Genomic DNA, 19,721 nt, shown 5'->3' with positions numbered 1-19,721 from the left:
TCTCTCGCTCTCTCTCTCTCTCTGTTTTTTTTTCCATATTGTACAGAAAATAAAGACAAACAACAGAGAAGCAAAGTAGATAGGAGTTAGGAGATTCGCTTTTAACTATTTTTGGTTACATGGATCCTGGTCTTGTCTTTTTAATGAGTGAGCAGTCTTACACCTATTCAAGTACATGATTCCAAATGCTAAATCAAAGTTAACAAATTAAAACTATTATTAGACTAACTTTGCACAAGTATGTCTTGCCAGGTGAATGTTATAAGATATGAAGTCCTTACTAGGATCACTAAATTTTTATACATTTTATTTTTTGCCTGTATATATATATATATATATATGTATGTATGTATGTATGTATGTATGTATGTATGTATGTATTCTAACTTCCTCCTAGAGAAAAGGATGTGCTACCAGAAGAAAGTCCAAAGGTGTGCACTTATTTCTCAGAGAAAAATAGAAAATTCTTCTCAGAGTTCAAAACTCTTCAAGGAAAGTTACTGACAACAAAACTTTTTCAACATGTGTTCACAACTCTTTCAAAGGACTGCACTATACATATGAGTTGTTAACACAAAAGCCCTTACTGCTCCAAGAACCAACCTGCACTACCAATTTCTTCGAAGTAATAAAACCTTAATCTTCCGTAACTCAAAGAATACCAAGAACATAATGCAAACCCATTCAGTAGACAGCCTTTTAGTTTTAGAGGGTGAAGAGACAAACCTATAATATGTAAAGTTACTTCTTTCCTGGTTGTAGAAAATGGAATCCAGACTGTTTGCTGCCAATTATTTTATTACCGATTAAGAGAAGACCTTTTCTTTTCTTTTCTTTAGGTGACCAAATGCAACTTACAGAACACAAAAGTCCAACTGGATTTGCCCAAGTAAAAGTTTTTCCTATAAGATAAATAATTATTGACAAATAGAAGTTCAGATCTAAGCTCAATGGGCAGTCATAAATCAGCTCGTAAGAGACTGCACCACATGTTGCCACAAAGTCAGGCACACATAGAATAAACGGTTTACAAATTTTAATAAAATTACTGCAAACTTTGAAGATGTCTTGAATCTTAATTCAAAATAAACAGAGAAAGAAGATGAGGATATATGCTAGCCCGAAAGAGGACATCACCATAATTTGGTGGGCAGTGGACACCATACCCGTTAATAGAACCTTCTTCTTGATAATACCCCCCCCCCCCCCCAGGGGAAAGGCTTTACATTTCNAATCCCCCCCCCCCACCCCAGAGGAAAGGCTTTACATTTCCAGAATCAATACAGAAATTAGCTTCTATGAAATTATAAAGAGCGATGAATCATTTGCTTGATGAAGAACAGAGAAAACATATGATGCTCGTGTGCTGTATTGCAGACACCCTATAACTAATTAAAAGCTTTTTGTTGATCACAGACCCTAGAAGAAAGACTTTAGGGTCCGAAGCGACTTCAGGTTATCAAGTGAGGACAGGATGGGCTTATGAAACTATGAAAGGGAATATGGAAAAATTGTTGACGAATATTTATGCGTTATGGTGGTCTAGCTCGCCTTTTGGAAATTCTAGTGTTAACCATACATTGTATTGACTAGGTCTACCTCTACAAGTCATTCATATACCCAAGAAAGGCATGGTCATTATAGTGACACGTTCCGTTTTGAAGAGTACTGACTTTTGAACTTAACACAATTTGATAGGCCCACAATTATAGTGCCTTAACTCTAAATTCAGTCTACATTGTAACCTAGAATAACTTGCCATACAATAGAATAGAAATAGAGCACATTCCAGTATTTACCAGTAGATATGTCACTCAGTTTTACTCAATAAGTATGGCACAGAAAATTCTATAGCGCACAGGAAGTTTAAGGCTAAATAGCATTTAAATACCTTATACTTTCACTCACTTTGCACTTACATACCTTCACTTGTTTTTCACAGCATTTTATACACCAAGTTGTTGAAAGATAGCACTTGGCACCCTCTGTTGTGTAGACGTGAATATTTTCACCCGAATATTCACATATAACAGTTAGAACTAGCATGTGAGTGTCATATAACAGGTTCAAAGTGCCAATTTTAAACAACTACGGTAAATATATGCTGCGAAAACCTAAGTGAGGGCATATAAGTGCAAAGTGAATGAAACTATAAGGTATTCAAGTGCTATTTAGTTGACGTTTAAAGAGGAAAGGTAATTTCAACAATTATGACCCTTTCTAACAGAAAAAGAGTATTGAAATAGATAAACACTAACTAGTGCTTCAAATTTGTTTTCAGCAGTGATGAATGGTAGGGCAGTTTCCTCAGCTACTGCGGCAGCAATCTTAACATCAAATCTGAAATGTCAAGCAGTCATAAAGGAATTAATATTATTAAAAGATCTAAAATGACAGTAAACTGCAACAGATTGTTAGCAACTTAGCAATTGGTACCGAAAAATTTGTTCAAAGACCAAAATGATGGGTGTCCTTGCATCTCAAGGAAAATGGACATCCAGATTGCAAAGTGCATGTTAGGAAAAATATATGCGACATTTAATAATCTGTATGCCAACAAGGGTTTCAATAAGAAAACTTTAGGCTAGACCCGATGTTATGAAACAAAATAATAAGCCTTCTTCGAGCAAAGTAAAGCAACTAATCAGGAAATGCCTAATTGCAGACTATCATAGTGCATAAAATTAATGATAAACGGGTAGCGGTTTGTTACACAACACGAAATTGAAACATGATGTAAAAAGGAACCATACAAAATAACATTTAAAGTAGATGGTTTGATGGTAACATAAGCCAAAATTTAAATCACTGAATCACATTGGAAAACAAAAGTTCAAGCTCAGCTTAACAAGGAAAAAAGAATAAAAGAAATACCCATGTCTTTATGGAGGAAACTTAAACAAGTTAATATTTAGTTACTTACAGATAATGGATGTTATCACTTGTGTAAAAATAAAAGAGAATCTTGCAAGAAGTACCTTTAGTCTAAATGCTGGAGATAGGCATGGGAAATGAACAGAACGATCAATAAGGTAGACAATCTAGTTTTAGCTAATCAATAAACTATGGTTAGGGAGAGATGGACTAATGTATTCTTTGGTGACTTTAATTTGCGGGTAGAACAAAAGAAATAATCAAAATTAAAGGATAGGACATAATACTAAAATGGGACATGGTAGCTGTTATGATGGGAGAATAGACTTGATCCTTTTTTGGGTCCGTCGTCTTTATTATATAGATAGCTAGATAGTTCAAGATTACAAGTATACCCAATGTGGGACTAAAATACTTAACAAAGAAAAGAGACTATAATACATTAATACTCTTCCTCAAGCTGGTGCATAGATATCAATCATGCCCATCATAGATATCAATCATGCTCAGCAACAAACAACAATCATGGCAAAGCTTTCTCAGGTATGTCAGCAATCTGATTGGTCAATCGAATATGTGGAGTAAAAATCTTCTTAGATAGCATCATATCATGAATAAAATGACAGTGTACTTCAACATGCCTTGTTCGCTCATGAAACACCAGATTGCATGCAATGTAGATAGCTGCTTGATTGTCACAATGGAGCATCATGGACATCGAGGAAACAATATCCATCTCCAGTAGTAGAGAGCGAACCCAAGTCATCTCACAGGTGGCATGAGCCATAGCTTTGGACTCAGTTTCAGTATTGGAGAGGGCAACAATTTTCTACTTCTTACTGCACCAAGTGACCAAAATTACCACTAACAAAAGTCCAAGAACCACTTATAAAATGTCGACAAGAGGATCACCTGCCCAGTCAACATTAGAGTAGCCTACAATATCTAAATTGTTAGAAACATGATAAAAAGCCCTTTCCCTAGCACACCTTTCAGGTATCAGAGTACTCAACAAGCTGTAGTCTAGCGTAGCTGGCGTGGTTTTTGCATATATCAACTAAGAACTCTTATCGGAAAGTGTAGCCATCAAATCGATAAGCTTGCCAATCAATTTTCAATAACAAGTAGAATCAGAGAGAGCTTTGCCCAAATTTTGATCAAGTCTAATATGAGAGTCAATATTTGTACAAACAGGCTTTGAACCAAGCATATCGGTCATAAAGAAGACCGAGAACATACTTCCTTTGAGATAAAGTTAGTCCCGTAGAAAAATGAGCAACCTCTATCCAAGAAAGTACTGTAAAACTCCGACCTTTCATATGAAAATGAGAATAGGGATGTAGTTTCAAATCTCGAATGCATTGATGATCATTGCCCGATATGACAAATATCATCCACGTACACCGCAAGGACAATAGTAACCATGGTAGAATGTCGCACAAAAATGAAATGATCTAATGCACTGTGCTTCAAGCCATAGTTGCTAACCACTATACTAAATTTATCAAACCATGTACGAGGAGATTGCTTCGATCCATAGATGGTTTTTTAAGGCGACAAACCTTAATAGGCTCCCCGTGAACTTCATATCCCATTAGCTAAATCATATACACCTCTTCTTGCAAATCACCATGCAAAAACGCATTCTTGATATCTAACTAAAAAGATGGCTAGTTTTCACAACTGCAACAAATAATAAAATACTCACTGAATGCAAGCGAGCAACCAGTGAAAACGTCTCCAAGTAATCCACGCCAAAGGTATGAGCATACCCTTTAGCAACTGGTCGGCTTTCAATCACTCCACTTGACCTATTGGAAGAAATTTCATTGTATCTATCCATCTATAACTAACTGCAACTTTTCTTGGTGGTAGAGTAGCAAGTTCCCTAGTTTCATTAGGATGTAAGGCAACGATTTCCTCATCCATTGCACGTTTCCACCCTAAATCGAGGAGACCTTCACGAACGGATTTAGGAGTAGACAAAGAGGATAATGATGAGGCAAAAGCAGCATAAGTGGGTGATATATAACTAACAAAGACAAAGTTTGCAATATGATTTTTCGCGGTACAAGATCGTTTACCTTTCCAAAGTGCAACAAGAAGATCAAAATCACCAGACTCCTCAAGAATAGTAGCAACTTGATGCAAAGAAGTAGATTGGGTAGAAGCTGACAAGTGGGTTAGGTCTGCTGGGTAAGTGGCTGAGGCAGATGATGAAGTCAGAAAAGAGAAGAGGACGTGAGGTGGTGGATAGATAAAGAGGTTAGGGGTTTGGTTTTAGAAAGAGACTAGTGTTTTGGTTTTAGAAAATGAGACAGCTGATTTGAGGACTCGGGAAAGAGATTAGGGATAGAAGATTAGGGTTTTGGTTAGGGTTTAATTAATTGTGATTTGAGGAAGAATAGAGTTTCAGATTTTCATAACATACTGATAGGAGAATTGACTTGATCCCTTTGTGGGCCGGTCATCTTTATTATATATAGATAGCTAGATAGTTCAAGATTACAAGGATACCCGATGTAGGACTAAAATACTAAACAAAGAAAAGACTCTCTAATAGTAGCATGAGTGTGCATGGGTAAAGCCAAAATTAATGCAAATACCTCGAAAGAACCGATAAATAACATAAGCATAACTTTAAGAACTTTCTCCATTGATGACTTGCATCCGTGTTAACCCTTTTGACCTATTAAACTGAAAAAATTAAGTACTCAACTATTAAAATTTTTTATTCTTGTCAAATCTACAAACATATAGTTAAACACCTGAATGTGAATCCCAAGAGTATTAATTCCTTAACTTCCATGTTGATCGTTTCAAATAACCCAAAAATGCTAACAGTTGGATTACTCATTCAGTTTGATAGTTCATAAGGGTTGTCCAAAAGAAGGGTCGTCAATGAAAGGTTTTCTTTTCCGAATTTACCCTTAATGGCATTATATGTTCTCTGAATATTGCTCTAATTTAAAAAGGAAAATGTTACAACTATTTATAGATAAAGGCTGTTGATTGCCTGTAGTAATTTTCAATCACTATAAATTATGTTAGCAGCATGTATTGCGATTCTATTAGCTATAGTAACTATGATCAGATTGTATTTAAACTATTACAGCAAGAGAAGGGGCTTGATAGGAGTCGCCGATGGCATTTAGATCAAGTCAAGAGAGCTAAATTTCAACTCCCCCAACCCACCCCAAAAATAAAAGCTACAGTTCAACCTATCTGAGCTATGCAGAAGGATTACAACAAATAAAATCGACATAGAAATTGATCAATGCTAATTATTAGGTGATATAACAGTTTAAATAGCAACATTATTCTTACTTGACCTTCTTTCCTCCACTTTTTTCATTCTTTCTGTTCTCTGTCATCTCCCTCATCTGTTAATGCTCTCTTTCACCTCTCCAATATTTTCTCCACTTTGTCAATTCCAACCTTGAAAGCAAGCCTAGTCTATGATATCTCATTAATCTATGGATGCAGAGATGCCATAATATATGCGCACAGGCAGGGAAAACCAAGAAGATTTTCCCATATGCCTATAAGGCAGGTTTTTTATTGGTCATTGAAATATTGTCAATTTGGAAATTGAGCTTTGCACCCATAGTTGATGGCACCTTAATGTGAAAACAGCACAATAATGATGTTGTCACATTACGACATATAGAACACAAACATCAAGCCTTGCGAATACTAGCAGGACAAAGCACACCTCATGATCCTTTCCCATAACTTCTAAGGGAAATCTCCTGTGTGAATTCTCAAAATACACGCCGATGCCAGCGCTGCAGTGCATATATAAGCTTACTAAGTTAAGAGATTTATTTGAAAAGAAAATATTATTGCAAATGAGCGCATCACATAAGAAAGACTAGTGAAGAGGTTCTATTAAAAGTTCCAATTAGATAGATATGTCACTCAAATCAACTCCATTAAGTAGAGGAAACATGAATGGGAGCTTTTATAACAACAAAGCAGAATACAAATAAGAATTAGAATAATACGCTCAAATATGACAATGATTCATTGGGTGAGATGTGCATCAAATGGGGAGGCCAACCAAATATAATTAAGTAGCAGCAAGATACAAATCAAAAGCCATTAACACGATACCTACCCTTTCTTTGAGTTCAGTCCTGTTCCAACTGCAGTGCCACCTTGGGCTAGCTGCTCAATACAATAATTCAAATAAGAAATGCTTTGTTAATCAAAGATCAATTTTGCATTGATATTACATTAAAGTTTACCTGATACATGCGAGGTAGAGTATCAGTCACCCGAGCTATCCCATATTTTACCTACAATATAACATTGTAACCAATGACATGCATCAAAGTTCATAATCATAGCATACATATTCATCTACATAAATAAACCCTAATCTACTGAAGTCTAAGCAGCACGAGCTACCTGTGTGGTATACCCACTAAATTCTTGTCCAAGGGTTAACGGAGTTGCATCCTGAGTATGTGTTCGCCCAATTTTAATAATGTCTTTGAACTCAACAGACTGAAAGCAAAAGTAAACCCAAAGATCAGATATATTGAAGAAAATAGGCCATGACAATAACTGCAAACATATCAGGCATCTGTAGCAGATTATTACAGATATAATAAATAGTAATCTCTATGTGCTCTCTTGACATGGATGTCTTCTCATGATTAACATGGTATCTGAACCGTGCCGTTTCACATGTACAAAAATATATAGTTCCCAAGACAAGGACCAGATCTTAGCATATACATAACGATGCGGACTAAGGGACAGAGGCACACAAGTTTCCGGTGACGAAGAACAGATTATTTAGGTGAAGCTTTGGTGAAAGTGAGGAGAGTGCTCACTGCTCAATTAGGATACATGCAAACCCCATTTTTTGAAATTATGATGACGATCAGCTGTGAGACCAGACCTTTTGTCAGAGTATCCTTAGCCATATAATTAGCACTTTAGGCCATTATTATTTTTTAAATAGTCCGGGTACTAATTTAAAATAGTTTGGACCCGCCTTCTTATCCCATGCTAGTTTTTTATCCGGTCTGTACTACTTCAAGGAGGGACTATATAAGACCCAAAAAGGGACTACGTCAAACCCAACTCACCCCCACCTTTCCAATCTAGGTATGAATCATCTAGAAGGGATTAAGAATTTGGGACAAAATCGCCACCTGTTCTTTTCCTTTTTCCCAGTGTTTTTTTTCTTTTTTCCTCCATTCCTTTTTGTTTTGCATCTGTGATTTTTGCTGAGCAGCAAAATTATCTTATGGAAGGTTGATAACGACCTTCTTGCATCTGAGCTCATTGGTGTCGGATTTGGTGCATCCCTCTAGCTTGTTGAGAGTATTTAGAGTTTGTTCAACGAGGAATTAAGATTGAAGAGGAGAAAGATGAATAATAAAGATTTTTTTTCAATAATGGCTATGTTATTTCTTGGTTATGTTATTTTCAGCCGAGAAATGGAGGCAGACGAGAGAACATTAGAGGTTTTGCAAATTTATGCACTTGCCCATTTCAAATAACTGATTATTTAAAGGTGAAGTGAGAAGTACAATAAGTAGAAATACTTTTACTGCTCAAATTTGAACATTACTTACATGTATGTCATATACTTTGGTGCTAATTTGTATGTCCTTTAATTAATGGATAATTGATAGGGATCAATATATCCGATTCTATTCTAGAGGGACTTGGCATCGTAGATCTTATTGAGATATCATCAGATTTTATTCGGTTTGAGATAATTCAGATTTTATTTGGTTATTGTTAGGATAAGAAAAAGGTTACGGATAGAATCGAGATTGTTTTGATTTGATTTGTTTAGAGATAAGCATTTACATGTTTTTAGATAAGATTTTGAGTTTATTTATGTTTATTTGAACTAGTTGAGATGCACGTGCAATCTACGTGGTTGAATATCATAAGTTGAGATGCACGTGCAATGCACGTGGTTGAATATCATGATTATTTAAATTGATAAAAATAGAGTAAAAAGAAAAAAAGAAAACAAAGTTTTTTATGGGATTGATCATCAACTCAATAATCTCTCTCAAATAAAATATTATCATTATTTCCTTCAACCTAGACTGTGGCTACGTGATCTACTATTTGTGAGTTATAAGTACATTAATTTAGTACAACATCTTTATTTATTAGTATATTGAAGTCTTCAAAAGATGGGTGATCATTCAATTCGCAAAAGAATTTTGCAGATGAATTTACTTACAATATGTCCATTAAACTTTTAGTTGTGGTTTGACTCATATTCATATTAACTTTTAGTTGATGTTTCGCTCATATTTATACTATCTAATATTCTCATTCAATTTTATAGCTTATTCTCTATATCATAGAAGTAAAACTGAAAGTATGAAGAATTATTTTCTTACGAAATTAAAACAAGAAGATTATGATATATTTCGCCATGTGCTCTAAATATAAAAAAAAATCTTTGATGCAAAGTCCCTATCAAATCTTACCCCAAACGATGGGAATAAAAAATGCTATTATAACTCACTTGCCTGGAACAATTATTTTGTATATAGGATACATAACTCATATAGAATATCCATATCTCCTAAGTGAATTTTGCTATGTGAGAGCAACATGTTAGAAGCTCGTATTCAAACTTTTTAGCTCTATAAAAGACACAAGAATTTAGAGTGCATAGCTTATATATTGTAAAGAGCATATCAACTCATGAAGAATTTTTTCCAATAATGATATTATTACAATGATATTACTATTCAATATTAAATCAATTTTATTATATAAGATTATATGAATGATATTATTACAATGATATTACTATTCAATATTAAATCAATTTTATTATATAAGATTATATGACCATTTTTAATAAATCAATTTTATTATATAAGATTATATGACCATTTTTAATAAATTATAAAGTATATATATGAAAACCTCGATGCATATAGCCAATAGTTGGGCTCCACAAAATACGTTAACTTTACATTGTAATTTGCTATTTGTAGTACTGTTGGCAATGTCATTATCTTTCTTTTTTATCTTATTATTCACAGTTTTCTAATGTAAGTTCTCTTTTGCTAATCATTCAATTGGCTATATTTAATTTTATAATATCAGATGTTAGAATATTCTCTTCTATTTAAAAAATGTTAACATGATTTTCTTAAAAAATATATACACATAGTAACAATAGTATATACTTCAGTGCAACTCAAACATTGGTTTGAAGCCATTTAGAGTGAGGTCATTTCTGCTAGAATGGTGATATAGTGATTACACAGTCTAAAAGTCAAAGAAGAAATTTTTTTTAAAAAAAAAGTAATTTAAAATATCAAATTAAGAACTAATTTATAAAATATATATGGGCAGCGCAAATGGCTATCGAAAATAAGGTATTTATCTTCATAAAAATTTCATAGTGAGTGACCAACTACAATCATCCTAATTTAAGCATAAATAATTATTAGTGAGTGACCAACTACAATCATCCTAATTTAAGCATAAATAATTATTATTTTAGTTACTAATTTGATATGTGTAACTATGGAATAAATCTCTCCTAATTTAAGCATAAATAATTATTATTTTAGTTACTAATTTGATATGTGTAACTATGGAATAAATCTCCAGCAAAAAATAGGAATTAAGATTGTATTATGCTATAGATAAATAAATAAATGTTATTAGAGCTCCTCTTTATATTAAATTTAAAAGTAATAATTTAAATTATTAAGCACCAAATGTTAGTTCATGTGAGAAAGTAAAGTAATATATGGTCTATATACGTATATAGTCAATCAATCAAACGTATTAAAATTATAATGACCACAGTCAAAATTATATGGTGGGTTCATATTAAATATAATTTATAAAAAATAATATATTAAAGTCATAATCTTTTTATCCACTACATAGATTGTCTGGAAAAAAAATTATATATAAACTATACTGCCTAGGAATAGTGATGTGCACACTTAACTATGGTCTAATAATCCTTAAGAACGACTTATTCTTCAATATCATCATTAATTGATGTATATGTGCATTACACTGAAAACACAATGAAAATTTAGAAAACTATAAAATAAACACCTTCAAAAATTTTAAAAAGTGTGAAAAAACACCCTAAAATTTGTAATTTACAAATACACAAAACTATTAAACATTACATTGAAATTAAGGAATTACAAAACAAATCATTGAAAATTTCAAACTTTGGAGGGGTAATTTGCAATGTACTAAATTTTAAGGATATTTTTTATAAATTTCAAATTTAATAGATTTTTAATTAGTTATGTTCTTTACAAAAAAATTATGGGTAATATTTACCCTGAAAAGTTTTTCCTAAACCTATACTTTTAAAAGGTGTATGATATTTTTTGAAAAATTTTAATTTTCTAAGGGTTGTTAGTAAGTTTGCATATTCATTTTGTGGTCTATAGGTTAAAAATTCTCATGGGAGTTTTTTTTGTAAATTATGAATTTGAAGGAGTTTTTTTTTGTAAATTATGAATTTGAAGGATTTTTTTGTAATTTTTTAAATTTATAAGCCTTTTCTACAGATTGTAAATTATTTATAGACTATTAATACTTCCTATGATTTCAATTTACTAATAAATTTGAAAATTTTAAGGTGTTTTTTATAAATTTTAAATTTTAAAGGATTGTTTATAATTTTTAAAACTTTAAAGGTGTTTTCTATAATTATAAATTATGTAGGGGATATTTATATTTCCTATATTTTTAATGTACTGTTAGGTCAACAATTATCAGAATTTTTTATCAATTTTATAATTTTGAGGGTTTTATTTTGCAATTTGTAAAAAATTTAGTGTATTGCAAATTCTATAAATTTTTGGGGGCTGTTTGTGTTATTTGTAGGTTTTTAGTATGTTTATAAGTTTGACATTTTCAAGATATTTTTTATAAATTTTAAACTTTTAGGGGTGTTTTTGTAATTTTTAAAACTTACAAGTTATTTTCTCTAAAGTTAAAAAACTTTCAGTTTCTAGTTAGCATATATTTTTCAGATTTCTCACTGAATTGAGATAAGTAAAATTTATAATTTTTAATATGCTTTAATAAAATTTTAAATTTGTAGGGGTGTTTTCTAATTTAAATAACTTGGAGAATATTTTTTACAAAGTTCAAAAACTTTTAGGTGCTGGCTAGCATATGTTTTTTAGATTTCTCTACGAACCGAAATAAGTAAAGGATTTGAATTATATGAAACATATCTATTTTATCCAATAACATGTGGAGTCTCATTATTAATAGAATAAATCATTTGGTTACCAATTCAAAGAAGATAAGATAATTAAAATAGATTAGAATAACAATGTAATATTTAAAAAAACCTAAGGGTAATATTAGCTATAGAAAGATTTTCCCGAACTCGTACTTTTAAAGAGAGTATGATCTCTATAAAAGGGCGGTACTTTTATGTAATCATCAGTAGATTTTGAATGAGAATTATTGATCAAAGAGATTTCTAGAATGATTCCAATCCTACCTTTTAAGCGTATTCTTTAAGGTTTGAACCCTCGGGTTAACAATACCCGTGAACAGTACGCATGAACAGCTCCGGTGTTCTCGACATTGCAACCTCTCCTTCACAGATCTGATCCTTGCAGAATTCCACAGCGACAGAGAACTACAAAACTCAGATTAAGCCCTTATTCCCATTTAATCAGATTGCTTACATTGTGGTTAATTAAAATTGTTACATCCTTAATCTTATATTGAACTGACCCTTCTATTTTGATACCCTTTTGTAGGATCTAGCTAATAGGAATTCGATTCAACGTTGAGTACTCAATAGGTTTGTGGACTGTGCTCGACATTTCACTCCTCAGGTTTATCGCGAACGCATTCCTTATTTGCCGTAGTTTTTGCATCATTTATTACTATTAGTTTTTAGTTTATTATAGTTTGATGTTTACAGTTATTTCCCGCTGCAATTTTAGTGTGAGTTTGCATTTGCTCTGAATATTAGTTTGTTTAATCACTTTTCCTAGAACTTGATAGATCAGGCTACGTCAATAATGTTTTTTTAATGTTCAAATACTATTTGGTACTATGTGGGAGAATTTTATGTTTAATTACTTGTTTAGTTTTTCATGATTGTGTTTTGTTGAATGAATAAGTTGTTTGCTGTGTCCTAAATATTTATCGATGGTATGTCTACTTTGTAGATTAAGTCATGTCCAAAATTTTGACTTTTTTGCCAAACGAATGCATTATTACAATATTGGTTGACTGAAGGTGAAGGGTGAAAAGATCATTCTGGTTAAGATAGATATTAGTCCAAACGGTTATATACCCCTAAAAACAAACAGTATGGACTATTTTAAATTAGTCTCCATGTTATTCCCTGTGAAAACAAACATTGAACTGGACTAAAATAATCCCAAGATCTACACATTCCAAGGAATATAATACGGGGATTACAATACCCCCTATTCCAGTGTAACAAACGTGGCCTTATTGTTATTGGCAAACATCACAAGAGGATAGATATTAGGAATATACACAGATATAAACCATGTTATTCAATTTGCTACCAATGAGAGTAAACTAGCATACATCTCATGTTTTTATTAAACAAAAGGAAAACTATTTAACCATCTTTGGTAGAGGTGAAATTATATCCACACAAAATTATATCCAGACAAGTACTTCAATCATGAATAGCTAGAGAGTTAAAAAAAACAAAAAATTCAACCTTCTTATGCAGTGAACAATGCAACTGCTTCAAGCTTGGTATGAACCTTGAATTAATCTCTACAGCTGCAGCGATATGCATAACCTGAAACAGCCAGCACAATTATACATTGTTAGTGTGAAACCACTAAATACTCTAGTAGACTACTAATATGCCATAAAAGGAATACATTGGATAATGCAGGATACATGCAATTCTCATCGCTAGCATAATGGACTCAGTTTATTGAATGGGTAACTGGCACTGGCCTCCTTACCTGCCAATTGGCCCTCACTGCTTCATGACAGCCCCTTTTTGCCCGTAATTTGGTCAAGATTTCCATTGAGTCTTCTCAGTTAAGAATCATTATTGTTCTTCATAGCCAAACCGATTTTCATAAGGATAAGGCTTATATGATAATGGACATGACTGTGACATATGACATATACCAATAATAAGGGATGCACATGATATTGTACTGGAATTTAACCAATATCAAAGGAAGTAAGTGAATGTTGTTTAAGCTGGTGATAGAAATGTAGTCCATAGTTGACCAGATCCATGATATAATTCCCAATTCCACATTCCTTCATTTGAAATCACTTAACAGCAAAAGAACAAAGTTAGGTGTTATTGGCTTCTGCTCAAGAGTTAACGTAAAGTCCTTAGGGGACGATAATTGCAGTTCGCATGCAGTCAGACTGCACCTCAGTTGTAAACTACAGCTTGGAAACTACAACTTAAAAGTTACAACAGTTGTATAGACCAATAAGCCAATCGGGCCTTAGAATAATACATGCATACAACAACCAATAATGCAAATAACAAAGGAAGGACAATGTACAAGGTCTCTTACAATTAGAGTCTGACAAATTTAAACTAATCTAGGACACCCCTTAATCTTTCTCTAACCATAAAGCTAACATATTAGCTTGGTAGCATCTCTGAAAAGTTGTAAGGTTGCTCCGAGGTAGATGGTTGCATATAAAAATGGAAACTTACCGTTGGAAATGTATCATTTGAAGACTGAGCCCGGTTAACATGGTCGTTGGGGTGTACAAACTTTTCGCCACGTTTGTGACCAAGTATCTCCGCTGCTCTATTTGCAATCACCTGTGAATGAGAACAAGAGAAAGGAAGGTATAAAAAATTGCATGTTTGAAGAAAGAGAAAGTTCATGTTTTGGAAGCAACAGCAATTTGGTATCATATTCAATCATAAAAGATATTCAGTGAGGACTACGTCTGTTCAAAACTAACAGAAGTTCAATACTAACAAAAATGTATCTGCTTTACAAGTGAACCGAAAATGTACCTCACCTATCCAGAAAGGAAAAAAGCTTCATGAATGGATATTTCACAACTCAACAGATATAAGACCTTGCTTCATAGCATTTTATAACCGACAGACTGTTCATTTGTTCACATGGATTCCAAGACCAGTAAATGAAAACAAAATATTGATTATATTATTATATACCTTTACGCAGTTCACATATGATTTTGAAATATTTGTTCATGAGAATTAGACTACTATCATGGGAGAAAACAACCTTGTTGTCTTTGCTTTGTAACAGAAGACAATATGGAACAATTATCATTTGATGCAGCTCAATACCTCCATTGTAAGCAGATGGTATATCGAAAGTCATAAGCCTAGGAACTATATAGTAGAAAGAGTAGCAATGAACAGGTTCACTTAAGAAGAATGTGTCAAAACTAGGGAGGATATGGTAATTTTCAACACCAAGAAAATGCACTTAAGATGCATACTATGTAGGACATCCTTCTACCAAAAAAATTCCATGATCATTTATATAAGACATGACAGACATATCTATCTGCCACAGAAACTTGCTTAAATATACAGTAACTGCTTAGCCTTGTTTCCCCAGAAGATATGGATAACTGAGATCTGTAAGAGACCTTTTATGAGAAAGCAAGTGCCAAATTAACTGCTTTTGTGAGTAATTTAAGCTTCAAGGTTCTTTCCTATGCAAGCCTTACAACCAAAAGAAATACCTACAGGAAAGCTTCTATGACCTGGTGTTCCTTCTGCCCAGTCTTCAGAGAATTGTGCCATGTGTCATATTGGTATTGCAACAGTATTTCACGCAACAGCAGTTTGATGGCTGTTTAAGTTGACAATTTGGCTGATTGGCTCACACGTTTATAATCAAGAGATCGGAATGAGCTTTTGGCTTAAGGATTTTCGAGTTTATTGTGATGAAATTTTATCAACTTACCAGAAGTGGTAGAATAATGCAAAACTAAGATAAAGCTCCTAGTATCTGTAAGATAAGTTCAGACAGAGCCAACTAAGAATCTTGATGCTGTAGCACAGCAGATTCTCCATGCAATTGCAATTATGTTGGGGCTTGATACAACATCCATCTCCGATTATATACCTGTTAAACAATTACCTCCTGCAGATACCTCAAGACCTCCTGCAGATACCTCAAGGATGAAGCTAAAGTAGGATTGATCCATCCCCCCTACCATCACGTCTAGAAGTTGAGAAAATAAATCTTTGGTGGCACAAATTTAAACCATATAAGAGATAAGGCGGATGCCTCCCCCACTCAAAATGTCAATCCCTCCCTCCCTTCCAACACCCAAAATCTACACTCTATAACTATCCAGTGTAGCTTCTTTGGCCAATATTCTTAGATCAACTCAAAGGACCAATGTCAAATTGACAAGTGATCATAAAAGCATCATGCTTATCATGGGGGCTTTCAATTAAAGTTATGCTCCTTCACAAAAGTTGTTTATTGGAGGGAAAAGGCTTAGCTAGTGATGTTGCCATGAACACAAAGAACTATATAGAAGGAAAGCTAGTGATGTTCGCATCAAGTCTGGTAATAAAAGTCAAACTTAAAAAACAGGTGGTATCAACAAATTAGACTTAAGCTAAGGCTAATGTAGATATCTCTCTGAAATTTGAAAAACAAAATCAAGAGAGTGACACCTTCAAAATCTTCAAACATAATATATGATAGAAAGAATTTCTTTTGTAGTTTGCAAAGAACCTAATCATAATCTAGCATTCTAAGAAGAGGATTCAATAATTCCAAGACTATTCACTGCTCAGATTTTCAATGGAGCCTTCTCAATATGGTGCTGTTGCTTTGGCCGGACCCACTTAGTTAGAAAATATTTAGATAATAATGAAATGATGACAAAGAACCATATGGAAATTTCATTGTTAAAGTCAAAGCAAAGAGACAGAAAATACTGTAATTTACCAAATGTTGAAGCAAATTGCTTGTTTTCAAGGTACAGAATCTTTAGAGACTTGTAACATTTTCAAAAGTAATATCTAAGAAAAGTTTACTTTCATGGCTGATAAAGGGAAAGCTGATGATAATCTACTGTATAGCTCAAGAACATTATAGCATATTTTCAGAGACCTTTCATTGTTGAGCTTCATTGATAGAGGACACAAAAAAATACTAATGTTTTCTAGATTACATAAACCTTTCCCTTTTCAGGCTAGGAAGGTCCTTCTTTCAAGTCTGACCTCTTGGCAATTAAGGGGGTGATTGGCAAATTAAAAGTGAATCTGAAGTGTGAAAGTTGCCTTTTTTTTTACAAATGAATTCCACAACCACATCATTGTGCAAGTAAAATACAATGTTTGTCTAAAGGAAAAATAGTACTGAAAATACAAAAGTGAAGGTGATGATGTGGCAAAATATGGTTTATAATAAATATATTTGAAGTCAATTAATTAAAAGTGGTCCCCCACTTTGTCAATTTCATGTGACTTCACCAACCTTTTAGAAGAGGTTAAAATTGCATTAAATCCAACGAGGCAACTTTGTTGCATTATTTTCACAACCAGTTGCATTTAATATTTCAAACAAACACCTTAAATGTTAAATGTGAGTCACTTTCTCACTCGCATCTTTCAGTTGCATGCAAACAACACCCCCTAAGTCATATAAAAGACAAAATATTCTAATTGTAAAAGATGAACTATTACAGCTCAAGCAAATGTACAGTGAGAATATGGATTATTTTTTGCCTTGTCACCATAAATATTTTCTCCTTTTGGAATATGAACAAAGATGCTATCTCCTCTTTCACTCTTTAGCAAAAGCAAAAGCAAAAGCAAAAACATACTAGTTAGACAACTATGCTCATTACGGATGTTATGGTTAATGATTTGTTTAAACTTCAAACAATCATAGAATTTCCATGTTACAGCAACAAATGTGTGGACCTTTAGATGCTAACCTCATTGGCATTCATGTTGCTTTGAGTGCCACTTCCAGTCTGCCATATGACAAGAGGGAAATGATCATTCAACTTTCCCTCAGCAACCTCCTCGGCAGCTTGGATTATTGCTTTTCCTATAGCTGGATCAAGACCATACTCCATGTTCACCTGCACTAACAAACACCACATTCTGATATGAAAATATATCCACATGTGAAATTTGAAAACATAAAAGCTGTCAAAATAACTAGCAGAGTGAGTTTTCCAACTAGTAATCACATAAACTTAGGAGGTGACATAATGTTGTGAAGATGCCTTTGAGTGAGAAAAATTAACAGAACTTAGTTATTGCATTTCTTTTAGTTATATGTTTTACGGTTCTCCTAAGACAATTATGCAGGTGTTTATTTACCATACAAGCTCTGCTGTGGCCAACAGTTCAAATTTTCTATGTGAGGAGCATGTGGAGGTTTGTAACTCAATCAAACCCAAAGGCAAAAGCATGAGTTGGGAGTATATATCAACTTAATCTTGTGCTAGTTTGTCACTTGTCAGTGCTAATGTATCTACTAACTGAGTCTTAGAGATACAAATCAAACTACTGTCTTGATCCGCCACAAAGAATATCTTGAAGGAAATGACATTTATAAGGACATCTTACATGGGAAATGGGTGACTTAATAAGACAATATGAGAGAACATACTGAATGAATTAGCCTTGGGGGTGAAATTAGATGCAAAGTACATGAACTATCAAGAGCTAATGTTCTGTTTCAAACTTAAAAAGTAAAGAAAAAATGGCTGCAACAAAAAAGTTTGCCTACTTTGGTTAAAGAAACAAAGTCCCATTTATGGATTACATGTTGAGAATTGGGTTCTGTACAGTGTACACCAAATTGAAAATCAGATAATTCGAAGTTTTATCGTACAACAACAATACCAGCAACAATGATAACCTCTGTGTCGACTCTATGAATGTCTTATGAATGTCTTATGAATGTCTTAGACTCTTAGTAGTAACTAAACTTAAGGTGTGCTAGTCTCATGTTTCTGCAACTACATCCAGATTTTAACATACATGTTCTGTTGGACGTTTGGAACTCTAAAAAGTTGTAGAAAAGCCAAATAACTTAAATGGGTGAGTTAGTGTTGCGCTCAATTTGAAGCGTTCCAACCACAGGCCTTGGCACTACGTGCCACCATAGATGTCATTAAAAGAGGAGGTCAAAAAAAAAAAAATGACTGCATGCTAACTCTTCAAGATCCATGCAACTTACACGACTACACATTAATTACTGGTTCACGTATTCTGCTAGGCATTTTGACAAACAGATGGTAAATAGAGTAACCAACTAATCTTATAACAACTTTTACTGAATAATTTCACCAAAAAATAACAAATAATTGTAATTAACCTTTGCAGCGCATTTCTTTAAGACGCCAAATGCTCGAATGATCGGCTCCGGCATCTGCTCCCGCTCGCCGCTCAAAATTCTGCAGCGATCTCTGCGTCTGAGCCACCCCACAACCTTCAAAAACCCAAAATTTTGATATAATCTTTAATAGTTAATTAAAAAAACATCTGACGAAGAGCAATCGATTGAACTAAGAACCTATCGGCCGGCACGTTGATCGGCGGAAAGTGTCTCTCTCCTCCCTAAACCCGGTCGAGATGGAAACGCAGCATCGAGCCAAGGAACGCCGGCGACGAGCTGAGGCGTCTCGATGCAGCGAACATCGCCATTTTCTAGAGTTTTATCGAGCGATCAAGGGACGAAGAGGTTAGATCAACGGAACAAAGATCGCTCTTTTCGAGTTTGAACGAACTAACGAGTCGCGATCAGGAGGAAAGAAAGAGAACAGATTTCTGTTCTTGAAGTGTCTAGGTGCGGGAACTCGCCGGTGAGGTTACCGTGGTGTTGTGCGGCGGC

At 33.7% G+C, this 19,721-nt stretch overlaps 1 protein-coding gene across 1 annotated transcript in view; it reads right to left on the bottom strand.

Moving 5' to 3' along the window:
- Window positions 1-19,315, bottom strand: part of LOC109846592 (fumarate hydratase 1, mitochondrial) — a 26,642-nt gene extending 7,327 nt beyond the window's left edge. Inside the window, exons 1-8 of the mRNA XM_020415839.1 lie at window positions 19,206-19,315; window positions 17,809-17,958; window positions 14,570-14,680; window positions 13,589-13,672; window positions 7,288-7,386; window positions 7,125-7,175; window positions 6,995-7,044; window positions 2,259-2,340 (exon numbers count right to left, since the gene is read on the bottom strand). Coding sequence (XP_020271428.1) covers window positions 2,259-2,340; window positions 6,995-7,044; window positions 7,125-7,175; window positions 7,288-7,386; window positions 13,589-13,672; window positions 14,570-14,680; window positions 17,809-17,958; window positions 19,206-19,259 — 681 coding nt within the window. The 5' untranslated portion in view covers window positions 19,260-19,315. The remainder of the gene's footprint in view (window positions 1-2,258; window positions 2,341-6,994; window positions 7,045-7,124; window positions 7,176-7,287; window positions 7,387-13,588; window positions 13,673-14,569; window positions 14,681-17,808; window positions 17,959-19,205) is intronic.

This window comes from Asparagus officinalis, chromosome 7 (assembly GCF_001876935.1).
Source record: "Asparagus officinalis chromosome 7, Aspof.V1, whole genome shotgun sequence".
NCBI lineage: Eukaryota > Viridiplantae > Streptophyta > Magnoliopsida > Asparagales > Asparagaceae > Asparagus > Asparagus officinalis.
This window is presented reverse-complemented; position numbering and strand designations above follow the sequence as displayed.